Source organism: Oncorhynchus gorbuscha, linkage group LG08 (genome assembly GCF_021184085.1).
Source record: "Oncorhynchus gorbuscha isolate QuinsamMale2020 ecotype Even-year linkage group LG08, OgorEven_v1.0, whole genome shotgun sequence".
NCBI lineage: Eukaryota > Metazoa > Chordata > Actinopteri > Salmoniformes > Salmonidae > Oncorhynchus > Oncorhynchus gorbuscha.
Window position 1 is genome coordinate 58170678 of NC_060180.1, and position 22165 is coordinate 58192842.

The following is a 22165-nucleotide window of genomic DNA, read 5'->3' on the forward strand; positions in this document are numbered from 1 at the left end:
ATGGCTGTCTGTCACTCTAAAGGACTGTCATTACACCCCAGTCTTTATCCCAGGACTTCTAACCAGGCCTCTGACTACATCAGGAGGAAATAACTGTGGCTCAGTCTTGTCTGTGTTTATAGGAATGATGACAGTCTCTATCCCTGATGCAACATATCTATTCAAACTGTACTGTATTATACTATATAAGTGCATCACAGCTCTGATACTAACAGTGAATTGGATTATGTTTTACAATGAGCGTACAGTTATAGACTGGCTGGGAAAATGCAGGATGCTATTGTAGTCATCAAGACTAGCAGGACTGTGTGAAGATTATCAAATTTAACTAAACTGGCAAGACATAATTCAACTCCGTTCACAGCATTGGTCCAACACTAACTGACTTTAGTTCATTAAGGGGTTAAGATGTATTAGGCCAAGAGGGGAGAGTTGTATGAGATGGTATAGACTGGATGTCCGGCTGACTTAACATAGACCTTTACTGAGTAATAACAAGGCAATGAGCACAGAGGAAAGTCTACATAAATCCTACCCAGAGAGAAAGACGCAGCCTCGACAGCATAAAGAGCACAGAGGAGGCTTAAGATAACGCAAATCTTGTCTCCCCACCCCGACACAGAGGCGATATGACCGAGACACAGAGGCCCATATCTTGACAATAACAGCACAGCAATGCTCCTTGATACCCATAACTTCACAGCACTAAAAATAAGCACTAAAACATCTATCGTCAAAAAGACAAATGACGTGTGACTACTGGACTGGTAATCAACACCGCCCCAAACTGGGTCTGTTTAAAATAAGACCTGAGGATTATTACCCATCTAGGAAATATATCCAAGCTATTGTACACCAGTTCATTATCTTTTCAGCTGTAATGAATCCGGCAGGAAGCTACAGTGCCTCCTCATTGTCCTTTTACTGGAATGTATCATCCTCCTAAGGGACCCCATATCAAACCCTCAATCTATAACACATGCTGACCCACAGGAAGACAGCTGCTAAAGAGCAGGGTACGGACTAAGGCTGAATCTCAAATTCACTATAAATTGAACTACTTTTGTCCAGGGCCCATCAAAAGTAGTGCACTCTAAAAAGGGAATTGGTAGCCATTTGGGTTGCAAGTCTAATTATAATTAGGCTTGGTGGGAATGGGTTTTCTGGAACAGGAACTCAATACAACATCCTTCACATCCAGCGGTCTGCTGACCATTCCCTCCTCAGAGGTTCCAACCACTGTAGTAGTTCTAGAATAAGTCAAAATGGCTGCCAATACTTACAGGCTTCTTCAGGAAGAAAACTGACAGGGCTCCGATCAATGGCATGTCTCCGAGCAGGGGCTCCATGATGACCCTCAAGACACCGTGAAGCTGCAGAAAACATGCCAATCCGTGACTTATTACATAGGAAACAACGGTACAATACACTTTTGATGAATCTATTTGACAAATTCTACAGGACTGTCTTCTTGTTGTCTCAAGGAAAAGTCTGACCTGAGTTGTATTACTAAATGTTCCACTGCTTTTATTAGTATCCATCCTGACTTAAGTGACTCTTTGCTCTGAAATGTAGACACTGTCTGGAGCTACACATTTGGTTGCAAGGACGAGCAATTAAACACAGAGTCATCCCTTAACATGAAATGGAAAATTTTGACATTTTCAATAACCATACTGATAACCATACTGCCATACTGATTAACCATACTGCCATACTGATTAACCATACTGCCATTCTGATTAACCATACTACCATACTGATTAACCATACTGCCATACTGATTAACCATACTGCCATACTGATTAACCATACTGCCATACTGCTGTAGTCTTATTCTCACATTTACTCAAAACAGTGGCTTGGTCAGAATCAAAACAAAACATATGAGATTGCAGATTGCCACATTTAAGAGCTTCATTCTGAACAAAAATGGTTACAGTGAAAAGCCAGCCATCTATTAGGAGCCAACAAAACCGTATGAAATCTGGACTGATTCCAAAACAGCCTACCAGAGTAGACACATTGACCACCTGAGACTGCAGTCTCAAACCTGGCCAATCAGAATGGGTTCGCAATGATTACTGTAGACTACCCTGCATACAACGGTCTCTCTCTGATCAGCAAATATGCTGGCGGTTTGCAAGGGCAACCTCTTGTAACGTTGTATAATCAACCTTCACCCTTTTCTATGAAGTGTCAACATATTATGTAAAAAAAAAAAAAAATTTAAACCCACCCCATTAATTTTCATAATGCATAGCCAAATACGGCGGTGGCTAATGGTTAGTCTCAAGCAACAGACAGATTTTCATCAAACTTAGGAGGTCTGTTATATCAACTGAATAGTCTGAGAAAGTCACAACATTTCCCAATAGAAAGTAGTGTACGCATGTGTATGATATAAAAACATGACTACCTGTATACTTTTTATACCGGCTCTGCAGTAGTATTTCTTGATGTCAACATCAATCTCTGTATTTCCAACAAAGCTGAAAAGATTCAAAAAAATATATATATATTGTCTTGATATGTAATGATATAAAAAGGTATCTCCAAATAGAACCACAGTGCATGTGACTATACCTAATCTCCAGGTCCATTATAATCTGTCGTTTGTCCACATTCTCAGTGTACACTTTGACCCCGTTCACCCTTAGAGGCTGTAGAGAGAGAAGGAGAGAGAGTGGGAGAGAGGATAGGGTGACAAAGCAGGACCCAATGGTTGACAGGTGCCTCTGTGTGCTCAAACCCAAACCGCTTGTCCTAAATTCCCTTACAAGGTTAACAAGTTTGAAAACTTCCACCCAGGAATAAATTGCTGGACATTGTTGATAGGGCTAATGACGGTAAACAACAAACACATATGAACTATATTATACAGAATAAACACCTACAGCATATAAGAAGATGTAGAACATTTTCCACACTGCTCGACATAACAGTGGGAACCTAACCAACAGTAACTTTGACCCCAGAACTCATGACTGGAAACATACATGTATATCTAAATGCCTCAGTCTCACCTTGTCCCCCATGTCGATCTTGGTGAAGCAGAAGGAGCTGAGGTGAGCGTTAGCCCCCTTCACAGCCGGCTCGATGGTCTCTCTGAACAGCTTGTCAACAAACTGACAGATGTACGGCCACATCTGTTTCACTGTCTGGGGAGGGAGACAGAGAGGAAGACTCAGGGTTACACAGGTCATATTCTCAAAGCTCAATGTCTGACAGAGACACTACATAGGTAATGGCCCTGTTCTCTGCATGGTTTGATTGAATAAGACTGAATTAAGAGAAGAAATATTTTATTAATCCCAGAGGGAAAATTCTTAGCATCATTTTGTCATAGATAATAGGTAGGAAATGCCCTCATAATTGCCCAACAACACACATAACATTAACTCAACTGACACATCTATTTGGTTTGGGTGTTGCCCTAGTGTAGTTTATGGGCTCTACTTTATGTACTGATGCATGAACTCCTTACCCCATAAACCTACTTCAAAAACAATAGCATCTATAACACTCCTGCAAAACAAAGAGCTCAATCTCTCGTTTTATTATCTAATGTGTCTTTGAAACATTGTGGACTAAATCCCCATAAGTCTGTTTTTTTACAGTAACTGTAAGAGTAATGACTCCTCCCAGTTCCTGGAGTTAGTAGGGTCCCCAGGGAGGCTGGTACTGGAGCTGGGTTAGCAGAGCTCCAGATAAGGGCCTATTTATAAGAGGCTGCTGCCCTCCCGCCCGCTTCCCTGCCTCCACACTGTACCACTTATCTAGAGCAGGGCAAGTGCTGCTGCCGGGAAAGTTGGTATTGGACAGGGTTCAAATACTACTTGAAATCATTTCAAATATGTCATCTGTGCTTGACTGAGATTGCCTGGCTTGATAGATCAATACGATAGTCCCAAAACCCCACTAATCTGGCACTCTAGGCAGGCTAGATCAAACAAAGTATTTGAACGATTTTCAACGCATTTGAAAGATCGTATTTGAACCCAGGTCTGGTTGGTGCACTGTAGGACAACACACTGCAGTGAAGACGTTCAGTACCTTGTTGAGCCATTCCACTCTCTCCACATCTGGAAAATGAACCTGGAATGAAGAGAATAATGGATCAGTTCATATTCGATCAATATGTGAGCTGTCTGAAGAGATGCTGTGGGGTAGATGAAAACAATGTCACAATGTCATTACAGGTTGGTCAACAGTTTAACATTAAAACAGACCTTCAATAAAGACTATAGGGGCAATAGACAGTAACGCAACTGACAGGATCAGTCAAATAAAATCGGTCACATTCTTCAAAAAACAACAGGAGTAGACTAACAGTGAGATGCTTACTTACGGGCCCTTCCCAACAACGCAGAGAACAAAAAGTTACATTAATACAAGGAATACATACACAATGAGTAACGCTAACTTGGCTACATAAACGGGATACACCTGTACCTTGAGTTGTATGATGATTGTATACTACTAATACAGTCTAATTACACCTATATGAAGAAACAACATATCACCTTGGTTTGGTAGTTGTGTTGAAATGGTGCTAAAGCCGCATGTCTAAAGCTCAGAGGAAAGGGCTGATTCTGTGCATTGATTCAAAGACGAGGCTGCAGTATTTGGGGTCTCAGGCTGACAGCATGAGAACAGCACCAAGCCGCTCAGAGATAGCTGAGGCAGCGAGTCGACTGTGACAGATAAGCAGTTGGATTTACATAACTACCAGACAGACAGAGCTTCTGCAGGCAGGCTTAGGCTGAATCCTAAAGGGTAATACAGTGCATTCGGAAAGTATTCAGGCCCATTTAATTTAGCCACATTTTGTTACGTTACAACCTAATTCCATAGTTTTCCCCCCTCATAAAATCTACACACAATACCTCATAAGGACAAAGCAAAAAGTGTTTAGACATCTTTGCAAATGTTTAAAATTAGAACTGAAATATCACATTTACATACAGTACCAGTCAAAAGTTTGGACACACCTACTCACTCAAGTGTTTTTTTAAATGATTTTTTTTACTATTTTCTACACTGTAGAATAATAGTGAAGACGTCAAAACTATGAAATAACACATGGAATCATGTAGTAAACAAAAAAGCATTAAACACAAAAATATATTTGAGATTCTTCAAATAGCCACCCTTTGCCTTGATGACAGCTTTGCACATTCTTGGCATTCCCTCAACTAACTTCATGTGGAACGCTTTTCCAACATTCTTAAAGGAGGTCCCACATATGCTGAGCACTTGTTGGCTGCTTTGCCTTCACTCTGCGGTCCAACCCATTCCAAAACGTCGCAATTGGGTTGAGGTTGGGTGATTGTGGAGGACAGGGCATCCGATGCAGCACTTCATCACTCTCCTTCTTGGTCAAATAGCCCTTACACAGCCTGGAGGTGTGTTTTGGGTCAATGTCCTGTTGAAAAACAAATGATAGTCCCACTAAGCGCAAACCAGATGGGATGGTATGGCATATCGCTGCAGAATGCTGTGGTAGCCATGCTGGTTAAGTGTGCCTTGAATTAGAAAAAAAAATCACTGACAGTGTCCCAGCAAAGCACCCCCATACCTCTTCCTCCATGCTTCACGGTGGGAACCACACATGCGGAGATATTCCGTTCACCTACTCTGCGTCTCACAAAGACACGGTTGGAACCAAAATTCTCAAATTTGGACTCAGACCAAAGCACAAATTCCCACCAGTCTAATGTCCATCGCTCATGTTTCTTGGCCCAAGCAAGTCTCTTTTTATTGGTGTCCTTTAGTACTGGTTTCTTTGCAGCAATTCAACCATGAAGACCTGATTCATGCAGTCTCCTCTGAACAGTTGATGTTGAGCTGCATCTGTTACTTGAACTCTGTGAAGCATTTATTTGGGCTGCAATTTCTGAGGCTGGTAAATCTAATGAACTTATCTTCTGCAGCAGAGGTAACTCTGGGTCTTCCTTTCCTGTGGCAGTCCTCATGAGAGCCAGTTATCATATATGTAGAAAATAGGAAAAACCATGGAATGAGTAGGTGTGTCCAACATTTTTACTGGTACTGTAAGTATTCAGACCCTACACTCAGTACTTTGTTGAAGCACCTTTACAGCCTGGAGTCTTCTTGGGTAGTGCACTACAAGTTTGGCACACCTGTATTTCGGGAGTTTCTCCCATTCTCCTCGGCAGATCCTCTCAAGCTCTGTCAGGTTGGAAGGGAGGCGTTGCTCTACAGCTATTGTCAGGTCTCTCCAGAGATGTTCAATCGGGTTGAAGTCCGGGCTCTGGCTGGGCCACTCAAGGACATTCAGAGACTTGTCCTGAAGCCAGTCCTGCATGGTCTTGGCTGTGTACTTAGGATCATTGTCCTGTTGGAAGGTGAACGTTCACCTCAGTCTGATGTTCTGAGCGCTCATCAAGGATCTAAGTACTATGCACCGTTCATCTTCTCCTTGATCCTGAAGAGTCTCCCAGTCTCTCAAACTCCAAGCGGGCTGTCATGTGCCTTTTACTGAGGAGTGGCTTCCATCTGGCCACTAACATAAAGGCCTGATTGGTGGAGTTCTACAGAGATGGTTGTCCTTCTGGAAGGTTTTCCCATCCCCACAGAGGAACTCTGGAGCTCTGTCAGAGTGACCATCGGGTTCTTGGTTAACTCACTGACCCTTCTCCCCTAATTGCTTAGCCAGGTGGACAGCTCTAGAAAGAGTCTTTGTGGTTCCAAACGTCTTCCATTTAAGAATTATGGAGGCCCCTGGGTTCTTGGGGACCTTCAATGCTGCAGACATTTTCTGGTACTCTTCCCCAGATCTATGCCTCGACAAAATCTTGTCTGAGCCTTACGGACAATTACTTCAACCTCATGGCTTGGTTTTGCTCTGACACACACTGTCAAATGTGTGACCTTATATAGACAGGTGTGTGCCTTTCCAAATCATGTCCAATCAATTGAATTTATCAGAAGTGGACTCCAATCAAGTTGTAGAAACATCAAGGATGATCAATGCATTCAGAGCTCAATTTTGAGTCTCATAGCAAAGGGTCTGAATACTTACGTAAATAAGGTATGTTTTTTATTTTTAATACATTCGCAAAAACAAATCCTGCTCTGTCATTATGGGGTATGGTGTGTAGGTTTATGAGGAAATGTTTTACTCATTCCATTTGAGAAGAAGGCTGTAACATTTTTTAAATGGGGGAAAAGTCAAGGGTCTGAATACTTTCCAAATGCACTGTAGTCGTAGTGATGAAGTGTTACTTAAACTAGCATTGATGTGTATGTTTGGCTCATATGTAAGTCTCAGCATGACTCCCTGTCAAAACAAAGGTTAAAAGGCCTAGTGCAGTCAAAAACGTGATATTCGGCATCCAGAGTGGCGCAGTGGTCTAAGGCACTGCATCGCAGTGGCAACTGTGCCACTAGAGATTCTGGGTTCGAGTCCAGGCTCTGTCGCAGTGACTGGGACACCCATGGGGCGGTGCACAATTGGCACAGCGTCGTCCGGGTTAGGCCGGAAGGGATGTCCTTGTCCCATCGCGCACTGGTGAGCCGGGCGCCGTACACGCTGACACGGTTGCCAGGTGTACGGTGTTTCCTCCGACACATTGGTGCGGCTGCCTTCCGGGTTAAGTGGGCATTGTGTCAAGAAGCAGTGCGGCTTGGTTGGGATGTGTTTCGGAGGACGCACAGCTCTCGACCTTCACGTCTCCTGAGTCTGTATGGGAGTTGCAGCGATTAGACAAGACTAACTATCAATTGGGTAGTTAGACTAACCACGAAATTGGGGAGAAAAGGGCGTAAACATTTTTTTTTAATTAAAAAGTGATATTCCTGTGTTTATATACAATGAGTGTACAAAACATTAGACCTTACTAATATTGAGTTGCAACCCCTTTTGCCCTCAGAACAGTCTCAGTTCGTTGGGGCATGGACTCAACAAGGTCTCAAGAGCGTTCCACAGGGATACTGGCCCTGGTTTGCCCATGTTTTTAATCCCAGCCCCCGTCCCCGCAGAAGACCTTTTGACTTTTGGTAGGCCGTCATTGAAAATAAGAATCTGTTCTTAACTGACTTGCCTAGTTAAATAAAGGCTAAATAAAATCTAAATGTTGACTCCAATGCTTCATACAGTTGTGCCAAGTTGGTTGGATGTCCTTTGGCTGAAGGAACAATCTTGAGGCACGCAGGAAATGGTTGAGTGTGAAAAACCCAGCAGCATTGCAGTTCTTAACACACAAACCAGTATGCCTGGCACCTACTACCATACTCCATTCAAAGGCACTTACATATTTTGTCTTGCCCATTCACCCTCAGAATGGCACACATACACAATCCATGTCTCAAGGCTTAAAAATCCTTCTTTAACCTGTCTCCTACCCTTCATCTACAATGATTGAAGTAGATTTAACATCAACAAGAGATAATAGCTTTCACCTGGATTCACCTGGTCCGTCTATGTCAGTGTTCCCCAACTTGCAGCCCGCGAGGCAAGGTGGTTTTATTTGCCCCCTTCCCAAGTTTTCTGAGTCAAAAAAAAAAACATTTTGTTGGTGTGGAATTTTCATTGTTGGACATAAGAATAAAAAACACCAGGAAATCAGCTCAAAGTGATTTTAATTTAAGAAATCTGTTCCCAAGCCTTCCCATGCATAATTGAGACATGATAGTATACAAATGTAAGCAGGGTTTGAAATTATTTTGTTTTAGTGAAACATTACATCTGTTTGCAAATTGACCACAAGAAACCCAGTCTACAAATGAGAAGAAAAAACAAATACAAATCGGCCTGCGGCTGAATCTAGTTGATGATCCTTGGTCTATGTCATGGAAAGAGTTCCTAATGTTTTGTACACTCAGTGTGTTTCCACACGATGAGGTTGGGATAATAATGAGAAATGATAATGCCCTTTTAGTGTAAGAGCTGTTTGAAAAGACCACCTTTAATTTCAGCCTGTTTTGGTGGGATGCAGTTTTGGTCTGCCTGGTGACATCACCAGTAGGTAAATTAGTTAGAGTTCCAAACCACTCTGCCAATAACAGCTAGTTCTGTTTCCCCCTCCCCACTCAGACCACTACCAGTCCTACCAAATTCTTGCTTGATAAATTGCTCTCGCTAAGAAGCTATTTTTATTTGGCTGTTAGATCATGTTTATAAAACGCAATACCATGAACTGAAACCCAAATAGCCTGGCCTAAATCTGCATAACATTGTACAATGACATTTCTTTGTTTTCCTTGACAACTCCGATGCTGTGACACAATAACTCTTTTTAAAGAGTTCCCCCTTGAATTACACATTGCCAGACCACATTTCACTCCTTTTTAGGGTCTGTAGAACAGTAGAGGTTGCCTAGCAGCATATTCCAGCCTGCCTTGAGAGTTAGAGATCCCACAGCTAGTGGAAAAGAAAAGCAGAGGTTCACAGTAATTCCTCACAGGAGGAAAGCCAGCAGCTCTGACTCATTGTCAAGCTATTTCCTGGTTTGACTGAACAGTTAGTCTGATGGAATATGGTTTCCAACCAACAGACTCAGAGTGCGTCAGCTTTAGTACCCCGGACTACACACCACAGTTAAGAGTAGTCTGAATAACAGAAAACTGTCACACAAGTCACAATGCAACTGCTAAAACTTTCTGATTCTGAACAGAAACTTGCTGAATATTTAGAAGGCTCATTCAACCCTGACTAATCTTAGCCAGTATGAATATACTGAATAGCTCATGGAGCTGTGTCTTATCAACGTATGTAAATATTATATCTAATCTCATATCTCAGCAGCCATGAAGTGGAGCAATGTGGTCATCCTTCTCCTTATGACAGCTCATGGGAGAATCAAGCTGGGATGTTTCCCAAATGACACCCTATTCCCCATATTGTGCGTAGAGCCCTGGTTAAAACAAGTACACTATATAAGGAATAGGGTGCCATTTTGGAAGAAGCCCTTCTGACAGCCCATGGGAGTCGTGCTGGACTGGTGGAACCACAATCCCACAGAACAGCTGTTTAGAAATCCAGACCAGGGCAGCCAGATATGGGTCATCGCCTCCTTCACTCACACACAAACACTATGCAATACCACACTAATCAGTGCACATTTACCATTAGCGGAGTAATTTATGAGTTTACAGTATATTACAAGTTCATTTCTGTTATACAGTATAACAAAAACGAAATTGTAATATTGTATAGGGCTAGACACGGCAATACAAACTGTCTTGCTCTCACCAGCTATTTACATTTTGTTGGGTAGGAGAGAACAGAACATGTGACTGGTGTTGCCCTCAGAATAATGAATTTGTGACAGAGGTTAGTATTATTATAGCCTAGTACGAACCATCCTGATCTCGCGAGCTTAAGACGAGGCTAGTATTATTACATCAGATTGCCATGGCTTCACCAAAATAAAAGGTCCTAGTGCCACGAAACGATCACACACATATATTCTGTTCTGTTACAAGGTCATAAGTCAGTAGCCCTAACTGTGTCAGAGGCATTACAGATCATCAGGTCAAAGGTGACTGCTCAACTCCCAAGGGAGATTCTCATTTGTCCTCTCTCCTCCATGACCCGGAAACCGATAAGTGGTTGAGGAGAGAGTCAATGCGTTTATAGGCGAACAAATGAGGCTGCTCCCCTCCTCCATTACCTACTTCAGAGGATTCACAATAGTATCCTCACGGCAGGTAACGCAGAAGTGTCTTATAATCATCCACATCCCCTTTAAAATCAGCTGTTGTCAAAGGAGAAAAGCACACACACATTTAAAAGTTTTACACCAACTATCCTTTTATCTATAACAAAATGCCTTGCCCAACTACCTACAGAACATTTGTTTATCATTTTACACATTTATTTTGGTATTCCACCCCTGTAAATGTAATTTGCCTGATGATGCACAAGTGGAAAAGGAGAGCCATTACATACAAGCACATTTGTTTCCTCTATTTGATTACATTTTTCAAAAAGAGGCAAGGACAGGAAGGAGTTCGCAAAACCAATGGAGAATCTTCCCAAACTCAATCAGAAGGTGCACATTCAGCCATTTCTGTACCGTGGAAAATAGTCAGGCCAGTCGGATAGCAATATATCATTGGTGGACGGTCAATAGCGCAGGACAAGACATACTATATCACAAGACAGTTGTTCCCACCTATATTTAGGCCCTCATGGTGGGGCGGGAGCCATAATTACCACAGGAACCAAAGAGAGCCATTGTGGGGAGTATCAAATCACAGGCAGAACTTCACGGGCCTTTGTGGCACACGATCTACAGTATGGCAATTACATGGTAACAGAATTATGCAGAGATTGAGATTATTTTATTTTTTAAATGTATACCAAACAAAAACCACTGATTTAACAAAATCATACAACGCTATGCAAAATGAGTACTTATCAATTTACACTAAAAGTTTTAGAAAAACACATTTACAGGAAGAACTGTGCAGATAAAGTTTTGTAACAGAATACAACTGAGGAAGACTTTACCATAATTCTATTACCAAATTTTGCATCCGTATAATTTTTCCAGTAAATGTTTTTTTAAGCAGCAAATAGAGTTGTATGGTTTGTTAAACGCTGAAATCAATGGTTTTAGTTTAGCAAACATTTTACAGTGAAAAATCTGAGTCTCAGTGGAATTGCCCAGTATGTACCCTACCGTGCCATTAGAGCAACGGGAGTAGAACTAGATCACACACAACATAACAATGCATTCGGAAAGTATTCAGACCCCTTGACTTTTTCCACATTGTTACATTACAGCCTTATTCTAACATTTATTAAATAGTCCCCCCCCCCCAATCAATCACCATACAATACCCGATACTGACATAGCAAAAATAGGGTTTTAGACATTTTAGCACATTTATTACAAATAAAAAACTGAAATAACACATTTACATTAGTATTTACATTAGGATCCTTTACTCTGAACTTTGATGAAGCACCTTTGGCAGCGATTACAGCCTCAGGTGTTCTTGGGTATGATGCTACAAGCTTGGCACACCTGTATTTGGAGAGTTTCTCACATTCTTCTCTGCAGATCCTATCAAGCTCTGTCAGGTTGGATAGGGAGCGTCACTGCACAGCTATTTTCAGGTCTCTCCAGAGACGTTCGATAGGGTTCAAGTCCGGGCTCTGGCTAGGCCACTCAATGACGTTCAGAGACTTGTCCCGAAGCCACTCCTGCGTTGTTCTGTTGGAAGGTGAATCTGTGCCCCAGTCTGAGGTTCTGAGCAGATTCAAGGAACTCTCTGTACTTTGCTCCATTCATCTTTCCCTCGATCCTGACTAGTTTCCCAGTCCATGCCGCTGAAAAACATCCCCACAGCATGATGTTACTACCACCATGCTTTACCGTAGGGATGGTGCCAGGTTTCTTCCAGACGTAACACTTGGCATTCAGGCCAAAGAGTTCAATCTTGGTTTCATCAGACCAGAGAATCTGGTTTCTCATGGTCTGAGAGTCCTTTAGGTGCCTTTTGGCAAACTCCAACGGGCTGTTTCATTCACTTTATTTAACCAGGTAAGTCAACAAATTCTTATTTACAAACCCTAACCCCTATGGGACTCCCAATCATGGCCGGTTGTGATACAAGCCTGGAATCGAACCAGGGTCTGAAGTGACACCTCAAGCACTGAGATGCAGTGTGACCGTTGCGCCACACGGGAGCCTGGCTGTCATGTGCCTTTTATTGAGGAGTAGCTTCTGTCTGGCCACTCTACCATAAAAACCTGATTGGTGGAGTGCTGCATAGATGGTTGTCCTTCTAGAAGGTTCTCCCATCTCCACAGAGGAACTCTGGAGCTCTGCCAGAGTGACCATCAGGTTCTTGGTCACCTCCCTGACCAAGGACCTTCTCCCCTGATTGTATAGGAAGAGTATTGGTGGTTACAAACTTCTTCTAATAAAAGAAGGAAGGATGGATGAAGGCGACTGGACTTCAATGCTGCAGACATTTTTTTGTCCTTTTCCCAGAACTGTGCCTCGACATAATCCTGTCTGAGAGCTCTATGGACAATTCCTTCGAACTCATGGCTTGGTTTTTGATCTAACATGCACTGTCAACTGTGGGACCTTTTAGACAGGTGTGTGCCTTTCCAAATCACGTCCAATCAATTGAATTTACCACAGGTGGACTCCAATCAAGTTGTAGAAACATCTCAAGGATGATCAATGGAAACAGGATGCACCTGATCTCAATTTCAAGTCTCATAGCAGGATCTGAATATTTATGTAGACATAGTATTTTAGTTAATTATTTTGTATACATTTTCAAAAATGGGGGATAATGTAATTTAAATCAATTTTAGAATAAGGCACTAAGGTAACAAAATGTGGAAAAAGGGGTCTGAATACTTCCGAATACACTGTACTGTATACAGACAACCCAGGAAAGGGATTTAATCTTACGATAGATAGTAAGATAGCTAATTTAACAAGGATCTAAATCACCTTGTAAATCTAACTTCACATAGGTCTAAGTGTCCTCCCTTCCACTTCAGTAACAAACTTTCATTTGTTTGCTTAAGTTACTGATTTGCATGCCTGCTTAGAAGACACTGTGTGTGACACACCTCTGCTCTTGGTAAGTCAAAGCAGTGCCACAAGCTAACAATACAGGCCTGGCAAATAGAACATGATAGACCTACTGGATAGTTTGAAATGTGATACAAATATCTATCCGTTATCAACTCAAATTCAAGCCTGTAAAAGCTTTGAGATGCTTCCGTCACAGCTCTCTATTTTGCTGTGTGTGTTTTCCCGACGTCATCCATAAACTCGTCACAGTCACATGATCCAGTGAGCCAGCACTGATGACTGGACTGTCCTTTTCTCCAAAGTCCCTGACAGTCTCATCACTCCCATGAGAGGAGACTGTGTGGAGGGGGTCTGGGTCATATGCAACAGCAGTACACGACTTCTGTTTGAACACACGACTGTAGGCTTGAAGGAGTTAAACAGGGCTTATTCTCTACTCCCTTTAGTCAGAGGCAGAACTCAAGAGCACAATGCTCTGTTCAACAGTCATTGCTCCCATGAGACTGAAGGAAGTCACGGTCATAAAACAGCACAGGACCTGGATATTTGAAAGAATCAAACAAGGCCTATTCTCCCTGTAGTCAGAGGCAGAGCACAGCAGCACAAGGCTCTCTGTTCGACACACAATTATTTTATATATATATATATATATATTTTTTTTTTTACATTCCACTGGACCGATTGGCCCACCCTTTGGCATGTCACTGAGGGAGACTCCATCCATGGCCATTATGACACACCATTAGAACATAACAGAAAGAGAGAAACCTCTACTCCATATAGATATTTATACTAGACCATATATGACTAGACCAGTGTTTCCCAAACTTGGTACACAGAACCCCAAGTGGTGCATGTTTTGGTTTTTGCCCTAGCCCTACAAAGATGATTCAAATTATCATCCAACTTTAATTATTTGCACCCTTTGGGGTCCTGAGTACCGAGTTTGGGAAACGCTGGACTAGACCTATATTTTGGAGGATGTATTTTGCTACACTTTAACTGTTTTTTTTCTCCTTGACAGTTTGACCTAATTACAGTCCAGCGATCCTGTTGTAAAAGAACTGAGGCCCAGTAACCAGGGACAGACAGGCCAGTCATGACAGGATTTATACTGACCTGAGCTCTGCCCTCAGATATCAATCGTCTGTCTTTTAGAAGGTCTCAAACTTCAAGTGCAGTGTACATCATCTTAACATATTGTTTAGTGAAGACAGAAAGATAATTTGCCAATCTTAAGATTGCCAACTACTACCTGCATTGTTTTTGTGCCTTATGTTCACAGAAGGACAACATAATATGATAACATAAAGCTTCATAGTATAATAGCAATATTGTAATATGTTAACATGATATTCAAATGTACTGTACATATACACTATCATTTAGTTTGGGGTCACTTAGAAATGTCCTTGTTTTTTTTTAAGAAAACCACATTTTTTGTCCATTAAAATAACATCAAATTGATCAGAAATACAGCCTAGACATTGTTAATGTTGCAAATGACTATTGTAGCTGGAAATGGCTGTTTTTTAAATGGAATATCTACATATGCGTACAGAGGCCCGTCATCAGCAACCATCACTCCAATGGCACGTTGTGTTAATTAATCAAAGTCTAGCATAGGATAAGGATAATTGATCATTAGAAAACACTTTTGCAATTGTTAGCACAGCTGAAACTGTTATCCTGATTAAAGCAGCAATAAAACTGGCCTTCTTTAGACTGGTTAAGTATCTGGAACATCAGCATTTGTGGGTTTGATTACAGGCTCAAAATGGCCAGAAACAAAGACTATTTTGAAACTCGTCAGTCTATTCTTGTTCTGAGAAATGAAGGCTATTCCATGTGAGAAATTGCCAAGAAACTGAAGATCTCATACAACACTATGTACTAACTACCCCCTTCACAGAACAGCGCAAACTGGCACTAACCAGAATAGAAAGAGGAGTGGGAGGCCCCGGTGCACAACTAAGCAAGAGGACAAGAGAAACAGACGCCTCACAAGTCCTCAACTGGCAGCTTCATTAAATAGTACCGGCAAAACCAGTCTCAATGTCAATAGTGAAGAGGTGACTCCAGGATGCTGGCCTTCTAGGCAGAAAATACAGTTATTGGGAAGTGTGTGCTTCTTTGCCAAATTGTTTTAACAAAACAGTCCACAAAACTATCAAGCCTTATTCCAGGCATATTTGCTGAAACAACTAGCATGCTTGTGTCCCAATTGGCACCTTATTCCCCTTTTTGTAATGCACAGGGCCTATATGACTCTGGTTAAATGTAGTGCACTATGTAGGGAATAGGGTGCCATTTTGGACACAGTCAGAGGGCATGGCTCACCAACACCAAGGCCTGCTGCATTTTTAAAATAAAGTTCCAACAATTGTATCGTGGATCACATCACAATCCATGACACCACTCCTGACAGACAGTGCTGGTTTCTTACTACTGATTTTCTAAACGGCAAACTCTGGAGCAGGTTTCTGACAATAACCAAGAAGTTGTGTCTGGAATTGATTGTGCTATATACTTAACCAAAGCTGCCTGTACTTGCCCTAGCTTAGAGTGAAATGTCAACTTGTCAGATCTACAATAAGTACCCATTACAGGGCATAGAAATATCTGAATAAATTAGGTGGGTTTGGGAGAATAGAAAGTAATAATCCCATCAGATCACATAGCCTATCAGAGCCCTAGCGTGCGTATGCACAAACTGCATAAGTATTCAGACCCTTTGTTTAGGCAACCCTAAACTCATTCTGGAGTCAATTGTGGCTTAACAAATCACATAATAAGTTACATGGAATCAATCTCTGAAATAATCGTGGTGGTCAAGATTTTTTAATGACTAACCCTTCCTCTGTCCCCCATACATAGAACAAGATATATATATGTATATATATAAATAATGTCTTCCACTTTGACAGAGTATTTTGCATAAATTGTTGACAACAAAACGACAAATCAATTTGAATCCCACTTTTTAACACAAAATGTGAAAAAAATCCAAGTGGTCCAAATACTTTGGCAAGGCACTGTATGTGCATAGCTACCTCAATTACCTCATACCCCTGCACATCGACTCAGTAATCCTACTCCCTGTATATATAGCCATGTGTCACTTTTTAATTGTATCTTTCTATTCCCTGTTAGTCTACACCTTTCGTTTATGATGCATGTGACAAATTGAGCATAAAACTTTATTTATTTATTTTTTACTTAAGCCAGTTAAAAGGAGCTGTGGATCACCTCTTAGTGTCACACTGTTGCTTGATTGATTGATATATTGCCCAAAGCTCAATCTTTTGGAGTTCAGCCATATTCTCCTCCCTCCCTTATAGTGTAACGTAAACCAGGCCATCCTCAGAAGGATCTCAGAACTACTCTGACAAAGCAGGTACAGGGGTCAGTACAGATCTAGATAGCTACTCTGATTGCCATGGGCTATATGGACCGTTTACAATTCGACTGTCCATGAGGGCTGTTGAGCAGTATACTGTCAGCCACAGTGATGTGGGGGAAATTAACTGCTGTTTGAAGTTGTGAAACAATCAAGTTGATTAGCAACACTAATCTGGATGGGGGGATACCATTGACAATACTATTCATCTGTAACACCTGACCAGGAAAAAAGTTGTTAGCTATGTTAGAAGCTTTAAAATGTTTAACTCAATCAAACAAAACAATGTCATTCTTACCCATGGTGGCAACTCAGAGGTCGACAAATGTTGTTTGACAGTTTTCTCTTCATGCTCCAAAAACGCCAAGGCACGGGTCAGTCTGTTGTTTTTATGCCCTTGATTTCTTCTCCACCAGAAAAAGATGGCAAGCCCTATTAGAACCCAACTGAAGCTGAATTCAAAATATCCCAACACATAAATGGGAAAAATAACGATGAAGGTCTTGGCAAATTTCATCCACATCCGAGTGGCGTCTGTGACGGAGGACTGTGGCTCATCTCCCAGATCCACCGGGGCGATTGGGGTCGTAGGGCTGACTGGAGGGCTCGGAGTTGTCGGTCCATTTTCCTTGGCTGTTGTTGGTCCTGTGGAAATTGTCTTTCCAGAATCCGCCCTTTGAGCTCCACTGTTTGCCGCTGCCGCTCTTCTCATTTCCACTCTACAAAGAAGTTTCAGAATAGAGAGAGCAGAATAAGCGACAGACAGAAAACATTTTACATACACAATGTATATTCTACAATGTAACAACACGCTGACAAACGTTAATGTCTGTGAAAATGTTGCAACCACAGCCGCTGGAATAATTATGATTGATGTAATCATAGTAGTTAGTTCAGAGCGAAGGGCTCAGCGAACTGTCAATCTGCTTCGTGGTTTATGAAGGAGTTTCCTAACAGTCGCAAATTAACCGCTATTTCGCCAAACTTGTGTCAACCTTTTTTATTAAATAACATAAATACTCTTCCTCACCCGTTTCTGTATTCGACATCCGTAATCCTTTGAATTCAGTGTACCAGTCCCGTACACTGCATGGGTTCCTTCGACTGGTTTAGTTTCCAATGTAGCCCAATAATCCCTTCACCACATCCTGCTTTCGTGTGCGTTTCTCTCTTCTACACGCACACAACACAATATGACCAGCCCCCTTCTAATTTTTCTAACAGGAAATTGTCATTGTCAAGATAGGTCAAACACAGGGAGGGATTTTTGAAAATAGGATTTCCAAGCGCCATCTCGTGGATACTTGGCTCGTGCACACTCGTACAGCGCAATTAATTATTATTCTGAACCATACAGAATAGTCTAATAATCTATTTTCCAACATCAAATATTTAGGGTTGCTATAAAAGTATGGTAGTACAACTAGTACATAGTATGGGATGCAGCAGTGGCTTTTTACTGTGTACTGTAGCTGCCATGTATGATTACACCGTGCACAAAACAATGTACCAAGGTATTTTGTCCACTAGATGCCAATAGAGACTTGATACTGTGCTGTAGCCTTTAACTAAGCACTATTGAATGTGCCAATTACCAGTTGGTAAGTTGCACGGACAATAGTAGTTGGAACAGATCATTCATTACCAAGGTATAATCATACTGAAATTATTAGAATGATAGATTCCAATGATCTAGGCTACAATATAGTGACCCTGTGATAGTATCACTGTCTACAAAGTCCATTGCCTATGCCATATAGGATATTTTGAATAGGGTATCAGTTCAAATAGTTGACAGGACAGCAGTCCCTGAACGGTGGAGTATGATACAATATGTCAAAGAATCTGATGGTCTTCGAATGTTGAAATGACAATGTATACATCTCCAGCTACATTAACCATACAAGCTGATAGAGTATAGGTATAGACATCCTGAATAGAGCCCTCATAGGACTGATGCAGTGGATTAAATATATATGCGCAGTGCCCACTTAACCCAGAAGCCAGCTGCACCAATGTGTGGGAGGAAACACTTTACACCCGTGTCAGCGTGCACTGCGCCCCGCCCGCCACAGGAGTCGCTACTGCGCGATGGGACAAGGACATCCCTGCTGGCCAAACCCTTCCCTAACCCGGACGATGCTGGGCCAATTGTGCGCTGCCCCATGGGTCTCCCTGTCATGGCCGGCTGCGACAGAGTCTGGACTCGAACCTAGAATCTCTAGTGGCACAGCTACTACTGCCCCACTCTGGAGGCCGCAGTGGAGTAAATACAACCCCCATTGAAACGGACAATTGTGTGGCATCCCTGCTATTGACATTCATATAAACTGATACCATCTGATATGCTGATACCATCTGATATGCTTATGCATGAACAAATATAATAAGATTATTCAATTTCTATGGCATGAACAGTTCTAATCAAGAAATGCCTGCAATGGATTTAACTGATTGCAGTTGTATGTGCATTGCTATATATCTCATATGTAGAATTCGAAGTGAATGTACTAGCTCTTTCTCGAGCCATCATCATGCAAGGTACACTCTTAGAAAAAAGGGTTCAAATAAATTAAAATAAAATACAACAGGTGTAGGTAAACCTTTCAGTGAAATGTTTACTTACCAACAATGCAGATGTAAGAAAATAGAGTTAAGAAAACATTTACTAAATAAATAAAGTAAAAACAGGTTAGTCGAGGTCATTTGTATGCATAGATAATAAACAGCGAGTAGGAGAAGAGTAAAAAGAAAGGTTTGGGGGGGTCAATGCAAATATTCCGGGTGGCCATTGTATTAATTGTTAAGCAGCCTCATGGCTTGGTGATAGAAGCTGTTACGGAGTCTTTTGGACCTAGACTTGGCGCTCCGGTACCACATGGCGTGCAGTAGCAGAGGAAACAGTCTATGACTTGGGTAATGGTAGACATTGACCATTTTTGGGGCCTTCCTCTGACACCGCCTAGGATATAGGCCCTGGATGGCAGGAAGCTTGGCCCCAGTGATGTACAAAGATGTACGCATTACCCTCTGTACTGCCTTGCGGTCGGAGGCTGAGGTGTTGCCATACCAGACAGTGATGCAACCAGTCAGGATGCTATCGATGGTGCAGCTGTAAAACCTTTTGAGGATCTGAGGACCCATGCCAAATATTTTCAGTCTCCTGAGGGGAATAGGTTTTGTCGTGTCCTCTTCACGACTGTCTTGGTGTGCTTGGACCATGTTAGTTTGTTGGTGATGTTGGTGATGTTCCAAGGAACTTGAAGCTCTCAATCTGTTACTTACCCTTACCACCTGGGGGAGGCCTGTCAGGAAGTCCAGGATCCAGTTGCAGAGGGAGGTGTTTAGTCCCAGGGTCCTTAGCTTAGTGATGAGCTTTGTGGGCACTATGGTGTTGGATACTGAGCTGTATTCAATGAATAGCATTCTCACATAGGTGTTTCTTTTATCGAGGTGGGAAAGGGCAGTGTGGAGTGCAATAGAGATTGCATCATCTGTGGATCTGTTGGGGCGGTATGCGAATTGGAGGGTCTAGAGTTTCTGGGATAACGGTGTTAATGTGAGCCATTTCAAAGCACTTCATGGCTACAAGCGTGAGTACTTCTGGTCAGTCGTCATTTGGGCAGGTTGCCTTAATGTTCTTTGGCACAGGGACTATGGTGGTCTGCTTGAGACATGTTGGTATTACAGACTCAGACAGGGAGAGGTTGAAAATGTCAGTGAAGACACTTGCCAGTTGGTCAGCGCATGCTCGGAGTACACGTCCTGTGAATGTTGACCTGTTTAAAGGTCTTACTCACAACGGTTGTGGAGAGCGTGATCACACAGTCGTCCGGAACAGCTGAGGCTTTCATGCATGTGTCAGTGTTGCTTGCCTCGAAGTGAGCATACAAGCTTCCTACTTAAATTTTTGCCTGTAAGTAGTAATCAGGAATTATGGCCAGATTTACCAAATGGAGGGCAAAGGAGACCTTTGTTGTCGTCTCTGTGTGTGGAGTAAAGGTGGTTTAGAGTTTTTTTCCCCCTCTGGTTGCACATTAAACATGCTGGTGGAAATTTGGTAAAATGGATTTAATTTTCCCTGCATTAAAGTCACCGGCCACTAGGAGCGCCGCCTCTGAATGAGCGTTTTCCTGTTTGCGTATGGCGGTATACAGCTCATTGAGTGCAGTCTTAGTGCCAGCATCGGTCTGTGGTGGTATGTAGACAGCTATGACAATTTACAGATGAAAACTCTCTAGGTAAATAGTGTGGTCTACAGCCTATCATGACATACTCTACATCAGGTGAGCAAAACCTTGAGACTTCCTTAGATATCATGCACCAGCTGTTATTTACAAATATACATAGACCGCCACCTCTCGTCTTACCAGAGGTTGCTGTTCTATCCTGCCAATACAGTGTAAAACCCGTCAGCTGTATGATGTTCATGTCGTCATTCATCCACGACTTGGTGAAACATAAATCTTACCCCATAGGTCATCAATTTTATTTCGCAATGATTGCATGTTTGCCAATAGAACGGATGGCAGTGGGGTTTTACTCGCTTTCCTACGAATTCTGAGAAGGCAGCCCGACCTGCGTCTCCCTTTTCTCTGTCTTCTATTCACGCAAATGACGGGATGTGGGACTGTTCCCGGGAAAGCAGTATATCCTTCAAGTCGGACTCGTCGGACTCGTTAAAGGAAAAAGCTTCTACCAGTCTGTTCTGATGTCCAGAAGTTATTTTGGTCAAAAAAGATGGTAGCAGCAACATTATGTACAAAATAAGTAAAAAAAGAGGTACAAACAACGCAAAAAAATGAACAAAATACAACATCAGCCATTCTCTCTCTACAGCTTATCATGAGGTACTCTTATCATGAGGTAAGAGGTACTCTTATCATGAGGTACTCTACAGCAACGAAAAATACAGATGAAAACTCTCTAGGTAGATAGTGTGGTCTACAGCTTATCATGAGGTACTCTACCTCAGGTGAGCAATATATCAAGACTACCTTAATATTAGACATTGAGCATCAGCTGTTATTGACAAATAGACACACACCCCCACCTCTTGTCTTACCGGACGTATCTGTTCTGTCCTGCCATTGGATGGAAAATCCAACCAACTGTATATCCGTGTCGTTGTTCAGTCACATCTCGGTGAAACATAAGATATTACAGTTTTTAATGTCTTGTTGGTAGGATAGTCTGGAAAGGAGCTCATCCAGTTCATTCTCCAGCG

The 22165-nt window shown here is 42.0% G+C and overlaps 1 protein-coding gene across 5 annotated transcripts in view; it reads right to left on the minus strand.

Moving 5' to 3' along the window:
- Positions 1 to 18128, minus strand: part of LOC124041903 (extended synaptotagmin-2-B-like) — a 44790-nt gene extending 26662 nt beyond the window's left edge. For 4 of the 5 annotated variants that reach the window (XM_046360039.1, XM_046360038.1, XM_046360037.1 and 1 more), the window contains exons 1-7: positions 17969 to 18128; positions 17237 to 17657; positions 4057 to 4098; positions 3027 to 3161; positions 2587 to 2663; positions 2420 to 2492; positions 1284 to 1373 (exon numbers count right to left, since the gene is read on the minus strand). In XM_046360039.1, coding sequence (XP_046215995.1) covers positions 1284 to 1373; positions 2420 to 2492; positions 2587 to 2663; positions 3027 to 3161; positions 4057 to 4098; positions 17237 to 17650 — 831 coding nt within the window. In that variant the 5' untranslated portion in view covers positions 17651 to 17657; positions 17969 to 18128. Of the gene's footprint in view, positions 1 to 1283; positions 1374 to 2419; positions 2493 to 2586; positions 2664 to 3026; positions 3162 to 4056; positions 4099 to 8427; positions 8516 to 17236; positions 17658 to 17968 lie in introns of those variants that run through there. The other variant, XM_046360040.1, reaches the window with a different exon arrangement.
- Between the last annotated feature and the right edge of the window lie 4037 nt (positions 18129 to 22165).